General features: G+C 37.0%; 1 protein-coding gene across 1 annotated transcript in view; it reads right to left on the bottom strand.

Moving 5' to 3' along the window:
• Positions 1 to 21,793, bottom strand: part of GABRG2 (gamma-aminobutyric acid (GABA) A receptor, gamma 2) — a gene marked incomplete at its 5' end in the record, with an annotated part of 42,046 nt that extends 20,253 nt beyond the window's left edge. Inside the window, 5 exons of the mRNA XM_009076536.1 lie at positions 15,129 to 15,266; positions 15,971 to 16,053; positions 18,729 to 18,949; positions 19,912 to 19,979; positions 21,634 to 21,793. Coding sequence (XP_009074784.1) covers positions 15,129 to 15,266; positions 15,971 to 16,053; positions 18,729 to 18,949; positions 19,912 to 19,979; positions 21,634 to 21,793 — 670 coding nt within the window. The remainder of the gene's footprint in view (positions 1 to 15,128; positions 15,267 to 15,970; positions 16,054 to 18,728; positions 18,950 to 19,911; positions 19,980 to 21,633) is intronic.
• Positions 21,794 to 22,208: the final 415 nt, after the last annotated feature.

The following is a 22,208-nucleotide window of genomic DNA, read 5'->3' as shown; positions in this document are numbered from 1 at the left end:
TAAGTAGATTAATCCATTATGCTGCTGTAAGAGATACCAAATTACCTGGAAAAGGGTACTCCATAGTTCACTTCTATGACTATTAAAAATGTGATATTAATATTGTGTTTATAACTACTTAGAACAAAATATGACAAAAATATTTTTCAATTTAAGACATTCCTCTGGAAAGAGGCTATGGTGAACTAATATTTGAGAGGTAAACACTATCCTCATTCTCCTGCTGTCAGTTTGCCTGAGGACAAGGCTTGCTCTGTGTGCAGGCTCCAAATTGTTTCTGGTTTATTAAGTATTTTGTCTTGCAGAAGGCAGGTGCAAACCTTCAGCAATGTGCAAATTAATCTTGTTCACAATCACAGTTAACAGGTAACAGCAGAAACATCCGCTGGCAAAAGGAGGTGTTGCAAAGTAGTCTAAGGTGTGATTGGTGAGGAAATGAAATGGAAAAAACTAGCTGTAATAGAATGGTTATATGTGTATTGGGTTTGTGTGGTAAAGAAAGGAGATGGCAAATGTGTTTGGGTGTATTTTTAACCTCTTGAGCTTTCTATGAGGATATTATTGACATCAGATAGAAAGTAAAATTGTTGAAGGAAAGAAAAAGAAGCTTTCAAAACCTGTATCACTTTAGTGATTAGAACAGGGGAAAGGATTTTTAAAATCAGAAAAGAAATAAAGGCACTGAAGCAGAAGAAACTAGGTTACAGTTGAAACAGTAAATAAATGTAGACTTACAGTAGAAGGTGTTGGAGAGATTGAGAAAGAAAGAGATAGAAACAATTTAAAATGGCAAACAATGAGATGATGTTATAAAATTTTACTTAATACCCAGAGTAAGATAGGCCACAGACCTGCATGCAACAAGAAGGCCCTGAAGGGAAGAATAGAGATGAAGAGGATGCTTAGTTTGAAGAACATGTCTCAGAAGAGATGGCTATGAATCATGAATAATTTATAACCAGTATTGCCATTTGAAGTCAAACAGATCAAGCTTAGGATGTAAAAAAATTCTTTAAAGACTACAGATACCATCTTGAAACTTCAGTTACCAGCTTCACAGGAATAAAGGTAGAGCTTCTAGGTGTATGTAATCACCCTAGTCCAAATCCTACAAGGTATTTAAATGGCTCACTCTTTTCAAGAGGAGACCTTTGAAGAACTATTTATTTCTCAAATAGACATATTCAGGATAACGTTCACAGCTACTACAAAACAGATTCCCCTGGGAGCCTCCATTCCATGTTGCAGTGTGAATGCCATCACATTGTATGTTTTCAGGCCAGAAAGTGCAACCTCTTAATCTTTTCTTAAAAGTGAGGTTGTAGCACTGTGAATCCCATGGGTTATGTCTTTTTAAGACTTTCTTCTTTTAACATTTGAAAATGTTATGTCCTGGAAAGCTTTTAAAAATGAATTGGCAATTCTGGACCTGAAACACTGTGTGGCATACAGAGAAGGATGCATTTGGAGTCCCATAGGACTGTGCTGAGGGACCTGTGGACTGAGCTTTACCATGTAGGCTAGAGTGTACTCTACACATCAGTGATGTGATACGAAGTCACTGGAAGCTAGATCTCTGTGAGATCTCCTACACTGTTTTTTAGAAATTCAGATGCTGTGTTTGTAACTCCACAGAGAGACAAGGCTGCAACAGGTGCTAGGTACCAGAGAAGCCTAATATGTTTAACAAGTATTACAATGCTTTTTGCATTTATCTTTCTGTGGAGGTTGCTAGACTTAAGGGTGAGATGAGAGGTTGGATGCAGAAATGATGCAGTGGTCATTCATGTCTTGAAGGTGTAGCTTGTTATAGAGATATGAGACAGTCATGATGTTACCTCAGATATGCAGTAAGAGAAGAAGGATACTCAAAACCTGAGAGGCAAAGCAATAGAATTGCAAGCATTAACTTCTCATATCCAGCAAAAGAATATTTGCTGTGAAGGTGCTCATCAGTTTCCTGGAAGGGAATATGAGAAGATATGGAAATGCATCCAGATTTCTTCAAGTAACCAAGATTCCCACCAGGCAAATGCAGCACTGTTTCTTCACAGCCCTGTGCCCAGCAGCAGGGCACTCGGCTGGATCAGCTCTGCTGCCCACATTCCTTAGCAAGCACTTTGCCATTCCTATGCACATACTGCAGGCGGGAGAGGAAGAGTAGCCAAGAGAGCACTGAAAATACTTTTTTACCTCTTTTTAACTCTTTCACTCCACTGAAGTCAGAGGCTTGAGTTTTTGTCTTGACTATGACTTTTTACCATGGAAAGGACAGGAACGCTCTCAAATTCCAACCCAACAGTTCCTTGACAGATCAATTTTAAACATTTTATTATTTCTAGAAGTTCAAAAGAAGATGATTGATGGTAGTTATTGAAAAATACATATTTTACTGATGTGGTTTCCTCCCTGTGAAACGTGTTCCCCTGATTTGTGTCAATAAGGAGCAATGTTAGAAACTACCTCAATATATCTACCTCAATATGTCTATCTACCTCAATATTGTTTTGTTAATATAAGCCTTACATTATTTGTGATGCTGCTTATTTGGAATTGGAAGCTGCTCTGACACATAATCAAGCATTAAAAGCCAAGAGGGCCCAGAGCTTGGTGCGGGCAGAGCCTTTGGCATCGCCCCGGCCTCATCCCCCACGAGGAGGGCACAGAGACTGAGCATGAACTGATGATTGAGGCTGAATAATAGAGATTGTTTGTTAAGGACAGTTTGTTCGCTTAGCATTTCCCATGTTTTGTCAAGCTGTGTTGTTGTTCCTGGAGGAACTTTTTGGGGTTCGATCTGGACAGGAATTGATTTCTGGCTGAGTCTGCCAGAGGAGAAGGGGTTAAATTTAGGCTGAGGCTTTTAGGTGTTTACTCATGAGCTGCACTGGGAGAAGAGATACAAAGTCCGAGAAGACTCAGAGAGGCAAAGTGAACATGTCCTGACAAAGACCTCCCTCTGCTCAGGACAGTCAGGAATATGTATTAACAAGGAGTTTCTAAACCAAACCAGGCCCTGTGCGGTGTGTGTTGGTAGAGCAGAGACTCCCCGCGCACCCAGCACTGTTTGCTTGCTTAAATTCACATAATAAATTGTAAACTTTGACTGCAATCCTGTTTGGGGACTAGTCACACTCCCTCCTTCTTGATCCTAACATCTCTATGTGAACACATTTTAAAGCCAAGTGAATGTTTCAAAATATGAATACAGGTATTAACAAAGTTCTCTGAGCAGCTCTCAACATGAAACAACTTATTTATTGTTGATTTGTATTGCCATGATGTAGAAACCATGATTTTGGAATAAAATTCCACTGTCATAGGAATTTTATCTAGAAGAAAAAAAGAGCTTATATCTCCCAAGTAAATGAATTACAGCATGTGAGCTTTGCTATATCAAAACCAGTATTCCTCATTGCCCTTTTCTGAAAGGCTACTTTTTCCTTTAAATTCATTTTTATATCATATTGTAAGTTGGTTTTTCGCATGGCTAGTCCCTGCAGCACTACATTCACATAGATATATCAACAATTTTCAGACATTTAAGGTTGATTTTAGCTAGCACAGGAGGAATGAAGCTTCCTCATTTAACTAGCCTAGTCTGAAGTGTAGGCCCTGCCTAAGAACCTCAGCTTGGGCTAAGCCAGTTCATGAGTTCAGAGAAATGTTGCATTTCCATATTGCAGTATTCAGAACATTTATCTTTTCCTCTTTCACTTTAATTCTCTGAGTTATAGAGCCATAATGGATTTTTACTATTTGCACTATTCACTAATAATACATTCTTTTGGTGAAATTCTTTGCTTTTCTTGTCAACATAGATACATTGCCTCTGTCAAAATGCCATAGATTTCCTATGCCTATACTTACTCTGTTCCTATTCCTCTAAATCTAGTCATACAGTTTTTGACAACTCTTGACTTTCAAAATATTAATGAAAATAAAATTATTTCTTTTCTTCACATTAAATAATGTTTTTGCTTTTGCTATTCAAGAACTCTTATTTCTTAGCTCAAATCCTTTGCACTAGAGCAAAGGTAGCAGGAGTGACAGTCTGCTGTCATGAATTGCCCTGGTTATTGCTCTTGCATTTGTACAACCAAAGTTAACATATGCAGTTCCAAGATACTGCTGTTTCACGTTAGATTTTTCAACAGGGGCAATCTAATGGCTCTGTTCCAGACCAGTACTTTGCTACAGGGAGATAAGAAAGGAAATTCTGGTGAACTGCAAGGGTGGTTGGAAGCATTCAAACTTGTTTTCTTTTGTTTTTCTTTTTTCAATTAATGTTACTGAGTAACAGTAGAAAATAATCAAAGAATTCAATGCCAATTCTTTATTGACTGTGTGTTTTGGCATTTTGCAGGAATAGAGAAGGGATAATAAGTAAGGTCATACAGTTATTGCTCTCTGTAATTTGAATGGGTAGGGTGTGAACTCATTGTAGGACTTTTGGAGGGGAGGAAGGGAAGAGAGCAGTTTGGGTTGTTTTTTAACCTAAGCACTCAGAATAGAAGCAACTTTGTATGACTAGCTGTTAACCTACGCAGTATGACTTTACTTTCTCTTCCTCTTCATCTTCTCAAGGTTAAAAGAGAAGAAATTGAGCTCAATCAACAAGAACGCATTATTTGCAATAGTCAAGTTTTGTTGTTAATTTCTTCAGCTCTTGGAACTATATAAAAGAAAGAACAAATAGCAAATGCTGACTAGATTCATGATCATTTCTAGTCAGTAGTGTTAAGCCACACAAAGGGTGTTGTGGTACTTTGTGCATTAAATCTTGAAAAATATTTTTAAATTCCCCTATGTAGGGCATGATACAAGAAAGTATTATTACATAAATTTTATCCTGCAGCTCTTTAGCCTTAATTATGCAGTCTTCTTGAGAGTAGCAAAGAACTCACTTAATAGACTGTATCACTTTTTGAGATAAGTGGCATATTTATAGCTTCTGTAATGTACATTGAAACGAGGACAATTACGCCTTGTTCCAAAAAGCAATGTTAAAACACACACTATTTACAATTAAGAGTTTGTTTTAACAACACAAAAGGAGGGAGTTAATGTTTGAGAAGTAGAAAATGATAATGACAAATATTTGAACATTACTACTGTGCTTTACATTATGCTACTACATTCCTCTGTGAAAATGTGTTGTCAGCATTGTAGGATGGGTTTATGGAATGGTAGATAACATGGATCTAAAAATGTAAGTAGAACATTTTGTAGTCACAAGGTACAGCAGAGAGTTTTAGTAGTTTGTACATACTGCACACATTTTCAGTTAACACCCAAGTGTATATTCTTTTTGTTTCTCCTATTTTAATTGGTAAAAAAATTAAAAATTAAAGCTCACTGGGAAGGTCTCTTTCAACATAGTCATGTTAATTTAGTTTCATTTGCTTTTTCCATGGGAGATTTGGCTGGATTTGACTATTATTAGCTCACATCAGTTCTGCCTGGCTCTTGTTACACAGACTTGTATGTCTTACTTCCACCCAGCCTTTCAATTATATCTATTCAAATACAGTGACAACCTCCCCCGACAAAACAACATCTTAGATAAGTAGGTTACTAAAAATGCTATGTAATGACAGGAGATTGAGAAGCTAGAAATTGCACTTGCAAACTGAAGGGATTTAACTGTGTAAGAACAGCCTTAGAGGCATAAGTTTATTATTTTGGACATATATGTGCCCAGGGCAAAACTAAACCTATTTCAAATGAAGTATCCCTACACTATACACATCATGAACATTAAGCTGTTATTAAGTTCAAACATCCTTAATGAACTTATTTTTCTCCAGTGAAGATGATGAGTAAGGTAATACCAAGGGGAAAAAATGTGAAAGAGAGAATCTTAAAATCATTGCACTACAATCATCATTTTGAATTTAGAAAGGGTCTGGTAGTGAAATGTCAGTGCAGAAATTAACCATCAGTTCTATACTGATCAATTTATAGGTTACAGAGACTATCTTGTTCTGCAGCTAAAAGGCTGAAGTGCTCAGGAACCCTTCAATTTGTCACAGGATTGCTTGAAGTTTAGTTATTTGAACAGCACAACATTTTTTTTTATTTAAATCAAGAATTTAAACACACTTATCCACTATGAAGAAAACTCCTCTAAAAATGCTTAATATTCAGAGTTATTTTAATGCTAAAATAATTGTGACTATACATTGTTCTTTAACTACTAAGCCATTGTATCTAATCCTTTTGAACCAAGGATTTGTCCCTGCAAGTCTTTATAATTAGATCAAGCTCCAACTGGAAAGATTGGCATTACAGTGATTTTCTCTTGTGATGCTCCTGCGAAAGTCAGTCAGTGATTGGAGTATGATGATTTCATTACCAAACTGGAATTAAAAAAGGGAGTTGAGATGTTAATATGCTTTGTGTCTCAAAGAATCATCAGTACTTATGAATATATATCCATGGGGCATTAGAGGCTTCACAAAAATTTGTATGCTTAGTTATTTGCAGGAAAGGTTTTAAGATATAGCCTCACTCAACTTGCTGATTTTATCATAAAATTAAAACCATTCAAAATTCATTTTTTTATTTTTAAATAATTGAAATTTACTAAAATATCTAATTATTTTCTTGCTATGAAATGAACAAATATTATTTAAAGGCACTGTTCTATTATACCCACAAAACTACAGTAAATGCAAAACCAATCTTGCTTATAACATCTGTGCCTTTGTAATTACCCTGCAAGAGGTTCAGTGAAAATACTTGTATGATCCCACATTATCCCTTGTTCTCTGGTTACTTGTATATTAATTCTTTTTATCCTTACCTGACCTTTCACAAGCTCAGTTTAAACTCAAGCCAGCCATGCTTTCAGATATCATAAACCTTAAGAAGACAAATTCAGAAAAATAAAGCTGACCCTCAAGAGACTTTGTTCAATTGGGAAGTTACACTGGGGTGGGTTGAAAGATTTTCAGGCCCCAACAACTCTTTTCCTCAGGGACAGTCATGATTTTGCTTTGCTGAGGTAAGCCAGGTGACTTTGAGTCTAGGAAATACTGAGAGGAAAAAAAAAGGCTGAATTACTGTCCCTGGAATTTTAAGAAAGCCTTTAACCCCTCTCAAAAGATAAAAAGTAATCATCAAAGAGCCTTTCAAATCTTTATATGATTAGTTAGAAGCAGGTGAACTTGAACACCTAAACCTAAAGCTATATAGATACAAACCCGAACAGAAAAGTCAGATTCTTTCAATCTGTGAGAATTTTAAACATATTGATTCCCCAGGAATAGCCTGGGGTTTTTCCTGCCTATTAAAGCACAAAGGTCTAACCCATCACTGTGAAGGAGACAGCAAAGGAAAGGAGTCATTGTACTCTGGATGCCTTTTTGCATTGACACCAAAATGGTGATGTCCCTTCAGTCCTCAGTCATAGTTCCATCACTGCTGCTGTGGCTCAGCAGTTCTCACCACTTACCATCCAGCTCTTTCCAAGGAGTCTTAAGGAACTAGGAGGATTATGGAAATGTATCTCACATGGGTGCAACTACACTTGCCACAGAAATGGAAAGATCCTTTTAATTGTGGTAATGACTGGACACAGAGCAGAAAAACAGGCAAGAGCTAGCTATTAATTATATGTATGGCTTGGATCCACAGGCTTTCTTGTTGGATATGTCATTTGGGCTAAATTCCCTCCGCTCCTCGGTCTGTGCTGTTAAGTTGGCATGGATTTTCCTATTGCAGGAATGGGTCCATAGTGATTTCAAAAGAAACTACCAGATGATGAACAGTGAGGTGTTTGATTAAAAGGAGCAGGAAGGCAACTGTGTAGATTTTTAGCCAAGGGCCAAGGCAGCCAGTACAGAAGAGACCCAAATGCCACTGAGTTGAGTCCTTCCCAGCCATTCCAGAAGAGCCCTCTGTCGTTCTTGCTTGTTTCTTGGGAAACCATTGTTCAGTTTCTTGGGAAACCTTGGGTTTGTCCCTGTCATCTTGTCTGCCTCACAGAGATTATATGAGGATAAATGGTCCTAAGGAGCTCTGAAAAAGTGCATGTACATAGATTTTGGATGTCTGCATGACAGGGAGGATCTAAAGAGCCTGCTACTGAATTAGTTCATTTATGCAATCCTGTGAATTCATCTGTCAATATTTATTTGCCATGCAATTAAACCAGTCAGATGAGAAAATACGGAATATGCAACATGTATGGAATGGAGGCAATGGTACTGTTTTTTTACTCTTTGAAGGCATAACCCTGAAATACAGATTATTTGCAATGAATAACCTTTTCAACAGAACTTTAGCAAACATTTATTAATTGCTGTGGTTCAGTGAATGAGTGATGAGACAGGAGTACCTGGATTATTTGAGAAAAGTTTGTTATTCATATTCTAGAAATGTTTGTTAGTCATTATCCTTCAGAAAAATATGCAGAAGTAGTTACCCTAGACTGTTTTTTGTCCCCAGACCGCAATATCAAACTGTTGTAAGCTGCCACTATAACAAAACTCCTGTTCACAGAAGTGTGTGCAACTCCTCAAAATGGTGGGATATAAAAGTTAAATAACTCTTCCTCTGTTTTCTTTCAAATGATGTGTTGGATACAGTAATATTAAACATTGGTTCATGTGAGTTGAAATAAGAAGAGTTTGAATGAAAAAAAAAGAATAATTTACAAGCTAAAATCATAGAATCATAGAATCAACCGTGTTGGAAAAGACCTGGATGATCATCAAGTCCAACCCTACTGTGGTCACTAGACCATGGCACTAAGTGCCACATCCAGCCTCAGCTTGAAAACCTCCAGGGATGGTGAATCCACCACCTCCCTGGGCAGCACATTCCAGTACCAAAATATTCCCTGTTGACTCTTCCTGGACAGGTAGCAAGAATGTTTATATTAGGAGTAAAATCTTATGGTATAGCTATTAAGCCATTTTACGTTATCTTAAGGATATTACCTTAGAACTGAGGGTTTGCTTTGAAGCAGCAAACATAAAAATAGGTCTTTCAGTCCACTTTATCTGCCTACTGCTTTAAATGTTTCACTGTCCTACACAGACAATATTCTTGTGGCCAGTATGTTTAAGGTAATAATTTAATATATCTTTTCAAAAAACGAGGAGATCGATATAAATACCCTCCTAAAGCATAAAGAGAACAATAGACACACATAGAACACTTTAATAGTCATCTGGGGTTTCTGACTTACAGCTTATGTCATCACTTGCTCCTCTGCAAAGTGGATACAAACTATGTTTAAATTCTGCCAAAAGTGGAATGTAGGTACTATTGTCTTGTACCTATTCACTAGACCAAAATCTTGAGACATTGAGTGTTTTAAATTCTCAGAGGGATCTCCCTGACAGTGCCATATGCTATAGTCAACCCATCCTAGAACCTAGGGCTGCGTATGGGGCTGCCAGGGATTTCTGGGCACAGTGGCAATCCACTTACGGCCATTTTTTAGTGTCAGGCCTATTTCCCAACACAGATCTTCAAATATGATATGCAACTGTCATATCATATTTTGCCTTAATAAAGAAGGAGAAGACTCCTGGGGTTTTGTTGAGCATTATGAAACCTCTGGGGACTGCATGTCTGCCAACAGTTCAATTCATTATGATACATTAAAATAAAGTATAAAAGCCTGCAAAATAATAGCCTTGACCACATTTTCCTGATAAAACAGAAACCAGACCCAGATCTATTTATGTGGCTTAATAGATGCATAGCAAGATAAATATTTAATTACCAATTTGACACTGTTTATCAGTTATGAGCAATACACTGCCTCTGCTGCACAGCTCCGATTAGCTCTGTAAAACACAGACCAGGAAGAGCACAAAAAGGTGTTTACAGATATTGGCTGATCAGTCTTGTGGATCCTGTGCAGCTTGTTGAATTGCTATTGATTGATTAGTCTTATAATGCCTTTGTATCTAATTAAAAATTCAGGACAGGCTCTGTAAATAAGCAGTAGACAATGTCTGGTCTAAAAAAGGAACTACCCAGTCATAGAAATGAACTGGGAATACCAGAAGCTCCATCTGTCCTGAATAATTACACATTTACAAACTGTTTTGCATTGCACAGTATTTTGTATGTTCAAAACCAGTGGAACAGTGAGTAGAATGCAGTTTGTCTAGTAATGTTATGAAATTCATAGAAACTTTTTGATAGAAAGAATTTCAAGATACAAGCTACTCTATTCCTCCTGGTCTGTTGTATGGTTTCATAAACCCTCTGATTTTAGGGTTTCTACTATCTCCCTAGTATGTGCCAGTGCTGATCATTGTTGTGGTTTAAAAAGACTGTGTTTGTTTTACTCTTTGGTCACCAATTGTATTTTCTTCCAGACTAGTTCCGTATTTCCAAGTATTTCCATAGGTCATGTTTTCTAAAACCTTTACTTATTGCACTCCCCTGCACTTCCCTGTCTTTCTTAAAATATTGCAGTTAAAAGTGATTTTTTTAAAAAATCAAGCAGAATACAGCAATCATTTGCCAGAAATTTTTCACAGATCAGAACAGTGAACATTTCTCCCAAGTTTACACATGACATAGCATATAATGCAGCCAGAAGTGGTGGTGGTGTTTTGCATCACATTCTCTATCCTATGTGAACTACTACAGCCCCCAGATTTTCTTTACACAGCTGCTGACTTTTTCATATTTATGCATTTGACTATTTCTTTCCTACGATCTTTCACTCTTTAAAGTAATTGCAAATTTTGAAATGTTCCTATTTTCCTGTTCCCAAAGTGCAACATGTCCCAATTAATGTAATCCACGTGTGCATTATACATTGCAAACCTTATACTTCTGTATCACTTGTGTTGCAGTGACAATCACAAAAATCAAAGTTAATCATTCTCACTGCTCAAATATGAGTAGCGAGTTCTCTAGAAAAACTTCCTTGAAGTCTCTCATGAGCAATAGGCACCTTTTGTTCTATAATGTGATTCTAGCTGAGCTCTATAATATTTTCATTTTGACACCCAAAAAAGTAAAGAACAGAAGCATTTGCTGATATGATTCACAAGTGGTGAACCTGAAGGGCTATTTTTTCATCAAATTTGTTTCTTATTTTTCATTCACAGTGCATATAAAATGTCAGAAATTAGATATAAAATAGCTCTTAAAGCCAAACAGAACAGACTTTCATTTGAATTAAATGTATTGTGCAATATCATGCTAGAACAGTCATTTTTGGTTTTCTCTTATACTTTTCGTGCTAAGTGTCCAGTTTCTGCCATATTTGCCAGCTAGTTTTACATTTGCCCCATGTATAGACCATGTATCTAATAAATTACACACCCTTAAATAGCTAAACACATTGTAAGCATAACATGAACTCTGAACACATCAGTAAAGCAACCTCAGCATTAGGTGTGAAGTAGGATTTTGTAGCTCTGGTGCTTTCTTTGTAAGGACTACTCATGGCAGTGTGCATCTAAATTTTGCAAGTGTGTGAATTTTTGTCCTCTAGACTTTTCATCCCTTTTTCTTTGGAGAATCTCATTGCCATTCAGTGGATGGGGCCTTATAGTGTGAGCAAAAAGGTCACACAAGAGAAATGGTAGTTTCTTAATAAATAACTAGTATTGCGTTGTATGAGTAGTGATTATAGACATCCTCCAGTAATACAGAATGTCTTAAACCCATCTCAGTTTCTAAGTGTGTGAGGTCAACTGTAATAGTTTATATAACTCAGATGATATAAGTCTTAACATGTATTTTATTGAAAATAATCTAAACTAAACCACTGATATTTACCCAATATAGATTGTAGTGAAAAAGCAAAAAATACATATAGATAATGGACACAGACTATTTAGGTATTTTAGGGAAATGCTCATAGGGCAGAACGTTTAGAGTTAACTTTTTTTCCCAGTCCCCACTATTACTGGACAGTGCATTCCATTGGCTATGTAATTTCTTACTGCTTAGTCTGTGATTTTGAAGAAAATGAAAGTCACGTGTAAATGTTCCGTTTGGAGAGAAACAAGCTGACAATTCAGGATGACTCACTTCAGATAAGGCAAACAGACAGGATGGTTTGTAATATTCCAGTTGCTGTTTTTCTGCTGTTACCAGGATTTGCAAACTGTTCAGGGACAGAATTCTGACATCTGGCCCTTTCAGTTAATCTTATATTTCTGCAGTGTGTGCAAAGGAAGAGCAGCAGATAAACGTAGTCATTTCAGCAAGTCCATCAGGTCTTTTGAAGCTTATGCTCAAACAAGCTTTGTCCTTCTCTGCCCATAACTCAGCCCAGATCTGAAATGTTCAGCTTTGGCATGACGGAAGGAATGGGGTTTGTGATGGCCAAATCTCAGTCATCACTTCTGATTCTCTGCTCCAAACACCAAGCAAGCACAGCCCTCAGGGACTAGAATGTAGGTGGCATGAAGCTGGAATCAAGAATTCACTTTGAAATGGAGTAAATGGAGATACAGGAAATTGACTCTAGTTTCAAGTGTCTTAACATTACTCCCAGGCTCCTTTTGTTCTGTAACTGTTCAATATCATATTGTCTAATCCCTTCTTGTGTTCAGGTTTCTCTGGTTTCTGTTGTCATCTAAATTTAGTTTTGGGGATATATAGCGTAGTCCTTTTTCCAAAATCTCATCAATATTTCTTCCTCTACTGTACTCATCTCCTATCTCCATTGGCATTGATGCTATCATTAATTTGTACCTAAAGAATGTTATACACAGCACTGCAATTAATCTCATAAACCCTCAGGACTTGTTTTAGCTATATGGACATTTAACTGGTGTGCTCAGGCTGCACCTAAGTTGCTAGTAAATCTATAAACTTGGAATCTTTTTCTTGTCTTTTCTTTTGGTGTAACTATTGAAAAAAATATGCATGTTAAGAGAGTAATCATAGGAAGAATATGAGTCTCGTTGGACTTAATGTAGTTGCCAACATGTTAATAGGTCACTTAAGTAAGCATGGAACACTCTTTAGGCTCTGCAGGCTTTAACAAAATATTTGAGGAGATAGACCAGATTCATGGCAAACCCTATTTTGGGTTTGGTTTTTTCACCTTGTGATTACTTAGATACCTACATATAAATAAAATCTAGTTTTGCATGTCTGTGGTCATTAAAAACAAGAGGAGCAAAATAAGCCAAACATAAGACAACTGCAGCAGAAGTGTATACACAGGACATTTTTTTCAAGTTTTTATACACAGCAGGTCTGTGAAAGCAGCTCAGCAGGCTGAGTAGCTTTCATGAGCATTTCATCTTAGGAACTGAGTGTCTCTTTGCTGCTTTAAAGTGCATGCCAGCTGCTAATTACTTTTTTTAAAATGCAAATTTAATGGACTGGGGTATGTCATCATATCAAAACTACTGATACAACATTTTGGTAGTACTCCAGGTGAGTACTACAAGCTTGCATGGCTATCCTCTGAAAAAAAAAAAAGGTTTTCTTTGCATAGGAGAGTGTATTTTTGCTTTCTGTGTTTTAGTGTTTACTTCCCAGTAAGCACTTCCTGCACATTAACAGAACATTAGAGACAACTTTCAATTCACCAGTGCAAGATGTGCTGAATCAGGGGATATGAAGCTTGTAGCATGTTAAGATTTTATTTTCTATCTCTGGTCAAAAACCACCCAGAGTTGATTAGAGAATAACTCAAGCATAACATTAAAGAAAATAGCAAATAACAGAAACTCGAATTAAGACTGAAACATACTTAGATTTCGAGCCATGCAGGATGAGACTGTAGCACACACTTGGGCACACTGCTGCCTCTTGTGCAGTCTGAGGGGAGAGGTTTTGCTGGTTATATTTTTGCTTTGAGAACCATGTGTCATATGTAATGGTGATTATTAGCAGCTATGGCTCACACACATGCTTCTCTCCTGTCCTCTTTTACACCTTTATTTTTTATTTTCCAGGGTAATGAGAAAGGTTAAATGTTTTCTTGAATATCTGACTAAAGGTCTTCCCCAGCTAAAATGGCAGAAGATGCCATAAGGCAAACATGGGTACAGCTGAGGGGCTGCATTCTGGTTTTGCCTTGCTCATAGGACTAAACATGTCATTGGTGCTTGACATCCAGTGATTCAGGAGCTGGAAGTTGACTGAAATCTCCACCTCTTTGTTTGCACTCCTGTGCGATGCACAGCAGGCTCCTCTCAACTCTAGCATATCACACTTTTGAACATAACAGCAATGCTGACCTTTTAGAAATAAAATGGATGGGGATATTTCTGAAAGCAGAATTGACACAGGTGTCTGAAGTTACCTGTGTACTTGCCAGAATAATAAGGTAAAAAATTGGAAGCAACCTGAAAAAACCCAACCTGCTTACATTTCATTGAAAGCAAGAAATAAAAGACAACGGATGTTATACACATACAAGAATATTAATATGCAATTCCTCTTTACATCTTTTTTCATAGTCACTGATTTTCTTCCCACTGAGAAATAAAACAATATATATGTCTAGAACAATGCATTTTTTTGCTTAGTTAGTAGGGTTAAAATTGTATTTTTATTAAACACTGAGTACTTCCTCATTTATCATTTTAAATTGCATTACTTGTTTCCAAGGAGATAGAAATATGCAGGAAAATCATCTGAGACTCTGATTTGTAAGGCTGTTCTATTTAATGAGAGTTGAATGTGCTCTGTTTTAAGGAACAAAATAAACTTGAAGCCTCTGTAGTAAAGAGGTTGGGACTTCAAATTTCATTTCTGTGCAGTCCTACTTTCTGTGTCTGGAGGTTGGAAGGGGATTGCAAAATGTTCCAATCAGTATCAGACTGTCACTTAGTGGCAGTGTGGGACATTCCCTCACCCACTCAACCCTCGTAGCAGACTGTCACTTAGTGGCAGTGTGGGACGTTCCCTCACCCACTCACCCCTCGTAGTAGTGGCTTTCCCCTCACAGTCCAAAGTATCTCTTGGAGGACGAGAATGGACAGTAAACAACTTCTTTTTCTTCCTCTGAGCAGTTCAGAGATGCTAAAGCCTGAGTGGGTCCATATAGATATTTATAAGCCTCTAATTGTTCAGCCATGTGCTAACGCTAATTTCTAAACAGGGACAGGTTGGTTTAATTCTGTTAATAAAGTCCTGAAGAGATCTGAAGGTAAACACATCAGTTGCCTTACCTGAAGTAGTCTTCACCACTTCAGTTGTATTTCTTAAGCCTGTGAAGGCGAACTGGTACAGCCTCCAGGACCTGGTGTCCCCCACCTCCACAGAGCTGCGCTTCCACTGGTAAATGATCTCTTCTCTTGGGTAGCCATCTGATTGCAATGGGAAACACAGAATGCTTTGGTTGAGAGCCATCACTAAGGGTCTGGTGTACTTTGGGGAGTTCAAAGTATTACTTTCTATTTCTGGCAAAAACTGGAGAAGCAAGTAAATTATAGATATGTTTTTTCTCAAGTTACTTAGTAGTGCCTTTTAGTTAATGTCACATTTTATTTTATTAATTATAAATTAAAATAGCACTTGAGATAAATTTTTCAAAAGTAGATAGGTTTTCCACTTCTGTGAACCCAATAAGATGCAATTTTGCCAATCCTTCACTTATGGCCAAAAACATGTCTACAGCTGGACCAGGAATTCACACCTTGACCTGACTGCAAAAAGTCAAACTCTTGACTCCAATTAGTGCAATAGTAAAACACCTGTGCACAGAGAGATAGCATAAGGCCATCAGACTTTGATGCTGAAAGTAAAAATTTCTACTTTTATGCTGAGATATAAACATAAATTAATCACATAGGTTCCATAATTTTTTATTTCTTTCTATAGCATTCTGCAGTTGTATTAGTGAACATATATGATTCTTGTACTGAAAATAAAATCAAAATAAATCTGCAAACCATTGGGCTATATCCAGTTAAGAACATTACCCTCACTGACTCTTAGTGTGTAAATATAAATTTATAATAAGCAGTTCAGTGTGGCTCAGAAAAGGGATATTTTTAAGCATATTACTTACAGCTTGAAAATTCCAGAGGGCAGGAGTGGACATCCATTGGGAAGTTGTGTAACTGTAGCTGACACTCAGCATCAATTGTCAGCCTGAGGAGAAAGATATCAGGAGATACAGAATGCACCTGAGAACATTGTCCTGAGAGCTACATCATGGCAAGCAAAATGAGATTCTTACTAATATGGATCCTATGAAATATGCAAATATTCTATATACATTTAAAGCAAAAGTAAACTATTGATACCTATGTAATTATTTGATTATTCCAAACATAGGAGGAAATCATGATTACCAGTAACCAGTGTTTCATTTTGGTTACATAGGCCATGATCATCTCCTTTCTGGACTGTGTAATAGAAGAAGGTATTAAAGTTCTGTTCCTATGCATCAGAAATGGCAGCATTACTCATGACTGACAAATCCATAAGTAGATATACAGGTCATATCATAAGCAGTGACAAATCTTTGTGTCACAACATGCCATAATGCACTAGGGAAATGTATTTCATGTGACAAAATTTCTATTTCAGAAGTGATGGATGGGAGTCCAAATTTAGACATCTGCATCCAAGACAGCCATCTAGACTACTTTCATAGCTAGGCAAAGGCACTCTGAGGATACCCTTAATTTCATTCCAAAAGAAGACATTTAAACTAAATCAGAAGACAAATGTACTGACAGGTGTTTCTCTCCACTGAATAGTAGGAGAATCTCCGTGATAACTCAGGTAGTAGAGATGCTATAGCCCAGGTAGAGACATGTACTTTTAGAAATCCAAATTGGATGAGATGCCTGCTAAAAGCTCTACCATTTTTCATTCAGTCCCAGCACTGACATGAGCTGCAGGACAGTTGGACTTTGAAAAGGAGGGTGAGAGAGGGATTGGACTTTGAAAAGGAGGGTGAGAGAGAGAAAAAGGAAAAGGAAAAGGAGGGGAAAAGTCTCTTTCCCAAAGTCTCTAGGAAGACCATAGGTTTGTAGTCTTTGCTGATTCTGAGGTGTCCAAATGATCAACCCTGTGAGTTAAGTTTGTCTCCAGGTTCCTGTGTGTAGATGCTGTGTGCAAATGACTCCCTGAGTCTCATCCTATGGGATGCAGAGGGATGCTGTGACCACTAACCAGCAAGTTAATGAAGTCAAAAGGAAACTCTTCTGCATTAGGGACTTAGGAACAAATCTAATTCCCCTGTCACCCTTCCTCTTTTCATTTTTGTCATCCTCATTATCACAGATACTTGATTTCCTGCTGGTCAGGATGGTTCTTGAGCCTGGGGAAGGTGATTGAGAAAAATCAACCAGCCCTGCCACAGTCCTGTGTTCTTCAGGGCAGAATCCCAGATCTGTACTACTATCACATTTCCCTTATGGGTTAATCCAGGTTGAATCCTTACTGATGCTTCCTGTGGCTCACTAGCACAGCTAAATATCCATTCATGACAGACAACCATTTATAAGTTCTAACAGATATAGCTCTTTCTAATGAGAGAAACTGAGGGTTCTGAAGAGAAAGGTAATGAAATCCAAAGACCCAGTAGCGTAGCCAAGTCCAAATTTAACATTTCAAAAGTGGATCTTGGATCATCTTGATCACACTGACTTTGATTTGCATTGGTTTTCAATTTCGATCATTCTCTTATCTCTTCTGGTGATGCAATATGTAATGAATGTAAAATAACTATGAAATACAACTTCTTTTTGTAATTTAGACAGTTGCAACATTAAAAGGTTGTCTTAACCAATGCTTCAGATCTATTCATTAAAATTATGATGAGTGTACTTTTCTTGAAAACTTTATTTTTGGCACCAAATAAAAGAAGAAAAACACTTTGAAAAAATGCAGTCTAAACCTCAGATGTCTTACGTCTATCGTCTTGGATTCTATACTGTCATTTTAAATTATAAATTCTCTTGAGCAAATGCTGTTCATATATATATATATATTTACATAAATCCAAATATTGTATCACATGTAAGAAAAAACCCCAACCAAACACTTATGATTTTCACATTTAGGAAGTATCTTATGGTCACTTGGAATATGATATTTGAGTTGTTACATATGGCATATGTTACACTTAAATGCAGGCATACACATAATTACTGCAAAGGTGATCTGTCTCAAAAGAAAAGCTATACATGTGACTGGGAAATCTGGAGATGAGTGAATCAAGTTCAGGTTCATGAAAATTTTAGTGGAATGGGTTTGGATTAAACCTTAAATGTTCAATGCTGAAATGCTAAAATTTATTTTTGTAAGATATTTGAGGAATAAAATGATTTTGCAGGGTGGAACTTCGTCTAGCTAAATTGTAATCAAGTTAGAATAAGAGGTCTTTGATATATATAATACCTTCTTTTATACCATCTGCTTAATTCGAGGATATTTCAAATGTATCAGTTTAACCCCATAAAAAGGTAAAAGGAGTTAGGGACCAAAACAGTGGTAAACAACAAAACACACCTGAAAATGAAGATTAATTACCATAAACATGCCTATATGCATTTTAATATAGGAAGTGACTATTGTGGAGCAAGACAGTACAATCTGCAGGAAGAAATAAAACTCTCTATTGTTCCAATATAAAATAAATTTCATGCAATTGACATCTTCTAAGTATTTCCCTTTTTCAGGGTTGTATGCATAAGTAAATAGGGAAGCTCAATGCTTTTTTCCTTCAGGTTAATGTGAAATGACCTGAATTCACAGGATCTTTCTCTTTGGCTTTCCTTAGAGAAACGGAAATGAAAGTTAGGTATAAATACCTCAATGTGTACAAGACTCTGCCGTCATTCCAGATCCTTAGCATCCTATTAGGAGTTGTTATCCAATGGGCATCAGCTTTCTTGGAATTTCGGAAAAATGTATCTGGTATCCAGATCTTCCCAACCATGTTGCTGTTTAATCTGAGCACTTTTATAGTGCTGTTGAACTTCAGACGTCTGTCATACCACGTTTGGGCGAAAAATATATCAATTGTATATTCCTGTTGTGTTAACCAGAAATACTGATGAAAACATAGCACTCAGCATTTCACATAACTCCTTATGCTTTCCTTAACTTCATGTGAAAAAACTGTCAGTTACAGAAGATGATATTAGGACTGATAAAACCAATTTTTTTGTGAATTTTTGAGGCATGGTTTACCAAAGATTATGGTTTAAAAGCAATTTATTCTGTTATTTTCCCACTGATAGGTAATAGGAAGGTGCAACTGAGTGGTATATGCATCTCTCAAGCTCAGTGTTCCTGCATCTCAACCCATACCTGCTTAGGCCAGAGAACAATTACTTATTCCCTTGGATCTAGGACAGGAAAAGTTTGAGCTGACTTGGCTGCCTTGATTGCCTGTGCCCCCTGGTTAATATCAGAAGTGCTGAAGGCTCACTTTTCCTGGCACCACTGAGCAGCCATAAGCTGCAATGTGAATTATAGGATGGAAAAGAGCAATCTAAGATTTCTTTCTACACAGGAAAACTACAAGACTGAAGTAGACATTGTGTTAAGGCTAGACTGCTTTCCCTGACCTGTACAAAGCTACCATGAAATTTTTCTGTGGGAACTTTGGAAAGAGGAGAGATGATACAGGCTTTTTTCTTTTTATCTCTTGGTGGCAAGAGTGATAGTATCACTGGTGAATGGTTTGCCTTATTCTGTCACAATCTGGAAGCTTAGTTTTACAAGAGTTAAACTGTCACAAAGCATTTGAAAGCAGAGCACATAAAAATGTGAAGATATGTTAAAACTATTATAATTACATTTTCTCACCGTAGAGCTCAGTCTTCCTGTCTTATGAAGATTTATATCTCATATAGTCCTCACATCCATAATTACAATGAGGTTTAAAAAATAATATAGGTATAGCACAACATTATTACTAATGGAAGCTTTGTAATGTCAAAATGATGGAGACTTTGTAACAAGAAAAACTGGCAATCATTTACTTACCATATTGATAGCATTCACAGGCCCAATGCTATTTACGTACATGTCAGTGTGAATTATTGTGGGTTTAACTGTAAGAGGAACAAGAAGAATCAGGAACATGAAGGAAGGTCAAAATCAACTATATGAAAGTCAAACACAAGCATATTATGATGCTTGTGTGGCCTCTCCTGTGTGGCTATGGTTGCCTCACATTTAAATGTGCATATACAATAAATATAAATTTGCAGCAATGTCTTCAGTTTGAAATCAGTTGGAGACATTTTGAGACAAAGTCTTATATCATTTATTCTATCAGAACATATTCCCTTAAGTTACGAGAACAAATACTGAAACCAGTGTCATAAGCTTAGAGTGACTCATATCTGACTGAGAGGATGTATATTTTGTGTCTGATCACAGCAACACGTCTGACAAAACACTATCAACAAAAGAAAACTTATTTTTTTATGATGTCTTGCATCACTCATTTTACATTATAATTGCCAAATGCAACATGACTGCTGTTGCCTTCAGAGGTGGCTGTAGGTAAGTAACAATTTCATGAGCCCAAAGCAAAAATAATACTCAAGGCTCTAAAGCAGAAATGAAAAACAGTCTTAGATTAATTTATTTTGAAATTTATCTGTTGTACCTTTATTATTCTTATACACCTTGACTAAAACATGATCTTTTTTTCCCCAGATGCTTTTAAGAATGCTTTCTTCCTATCTGTTTCTAAAGTCCTGGATTGGGAGAATAAGACAAATTCCTAGTTTAATTTACACCATATACATACATTGAAGGTTAAAGACTCATGTTATCCCTCACTGTGAAAAATTCCTTAGTTTATAAGCCTCTATAAACTTGTTAGAAACAGCTTCCTTCATTAACCTTGCTGCTCTCTGCTTTCCTCTGCCTGCCTCATCCATGAAATCTCTCTGCATTTTTCTATAATCTTATTACTGCTGTATCCTTTCTGCAGAGGTATTGTCTGCCTGCTCTGTGCACACAAGAGGCTTCTCAAACTGACTTGCAGCAATTCAGGGAGATTTTTTGTTTCACGCTCCCTCAGTAATCAGGGGAGAGGAAGATTCCTGCAAAAGGTGATTCAGTCAAATAAGACCTCCATTATGAGTCCAGGCTTGGGTCTGTATACCTAAATTGTCTGTGGGAATCATCCGGGGACATTGGCCTTGCTCGACTGCATCTATCTTTTGTGAACCTCTTTCTCTGTGCCCCACTCCCCTATCACCTCTGGCCCTGCTGTGCAAGTGAGGGACTGTGCTGCATCAGCCAGTGGAGACCTGCTGCTGTTGGATGCTCTGTATCCATCACATCACACAAGGATCAGGCTGTGTTATCCTCTTTTTAGCTTTCCTTTCCAATATATTATTTGTGATTCTCTACCAGCCTCACTTAGGTATAAAAAGAAGATACAAACTTGCTTTTTCATTCCTCAGAAGTTAAATTCTGAACTTCCTATGCTGCTGGATCATTACAAGCAGCCTGATTCAGCAAATCACAACAGTCTTAGTACGTGTCTTAGGATAGATTCAGCAGCCCTAATTTATGTCAGCTTCCGAAATCATGACTACTTTTCATGCCACTGATGTTTTACTACGTTGTATTTTATTCTCATAACTGCTTCTAATGGATTCTGCTTCCTGTGTAGCATAATATGACACAAAAATTCTTTCTCTTCACTTTTGACTCAAAAGTGGTTTAAAAAGAAAACCGACATACCTCCTATGTCAGGTCTCAACTTGTTATCATATCCTTCCAGCAAGCCATTTAAAATAAGAGTCACATCACTCTCATGGACTTTGGGAGTCAAAACCCAGGTCTTATTTGTAGTGTAATCTTCATAATCATCATCTCCCTTTTGAGTGGAACTATTAAAGAAATGAAAGTGGAGAAATGGAAAGCCTTGAAAAATACAGATATGTTGGTAACTTCTTTGGGAGACAATACACACATTTCAGGTTTTAATAATACTGTACAAAACATTGAAAATTTGTCTCTTTATAAAAGAAGACTCCCAGTAAAAATGCCACATAACAGTTTGAGGTTACAGTTCACTTCAGCAACATTTCCTTCTAGTACAGTTGAGATCATAAATGGAAAGCCTTGAAAAATACAGATATGTTGGTAACTTCTTTGGGAGACAATACACACATTTCAGGTTTTAATAATACTGTACAAAACATTGAAAATTTGTCTCTTTATAAAAGAAGACTCCCAGTAAAAATGCCACATAACAGTTTGAGGTTACAGTTCACTTCAGCAACATTTCCTTCTAGTACAGTTGAGATCATATC

The sequence above is a fragment of the Acanthisitta chloris genome, unplaced genomic scaffold (assembly GCF_000695815.1).
Source record: "Acanthisitta chloris isolate BGI_N310 unplaced genomic scaffold, ASM69581v1 scaffold5476, whole genome shotgun sequence".
NCBI classification, from domain to species: domain Eukaryota; kingdom Metazoa; phylum Chordata; class Aves; order Passeriformes; family Acanthisittidae; genus Acanthisitta; species Acanthisitta chloris.
This window is presented reverse-complemented; position numbering and strand designations above follow the sequence as displayed.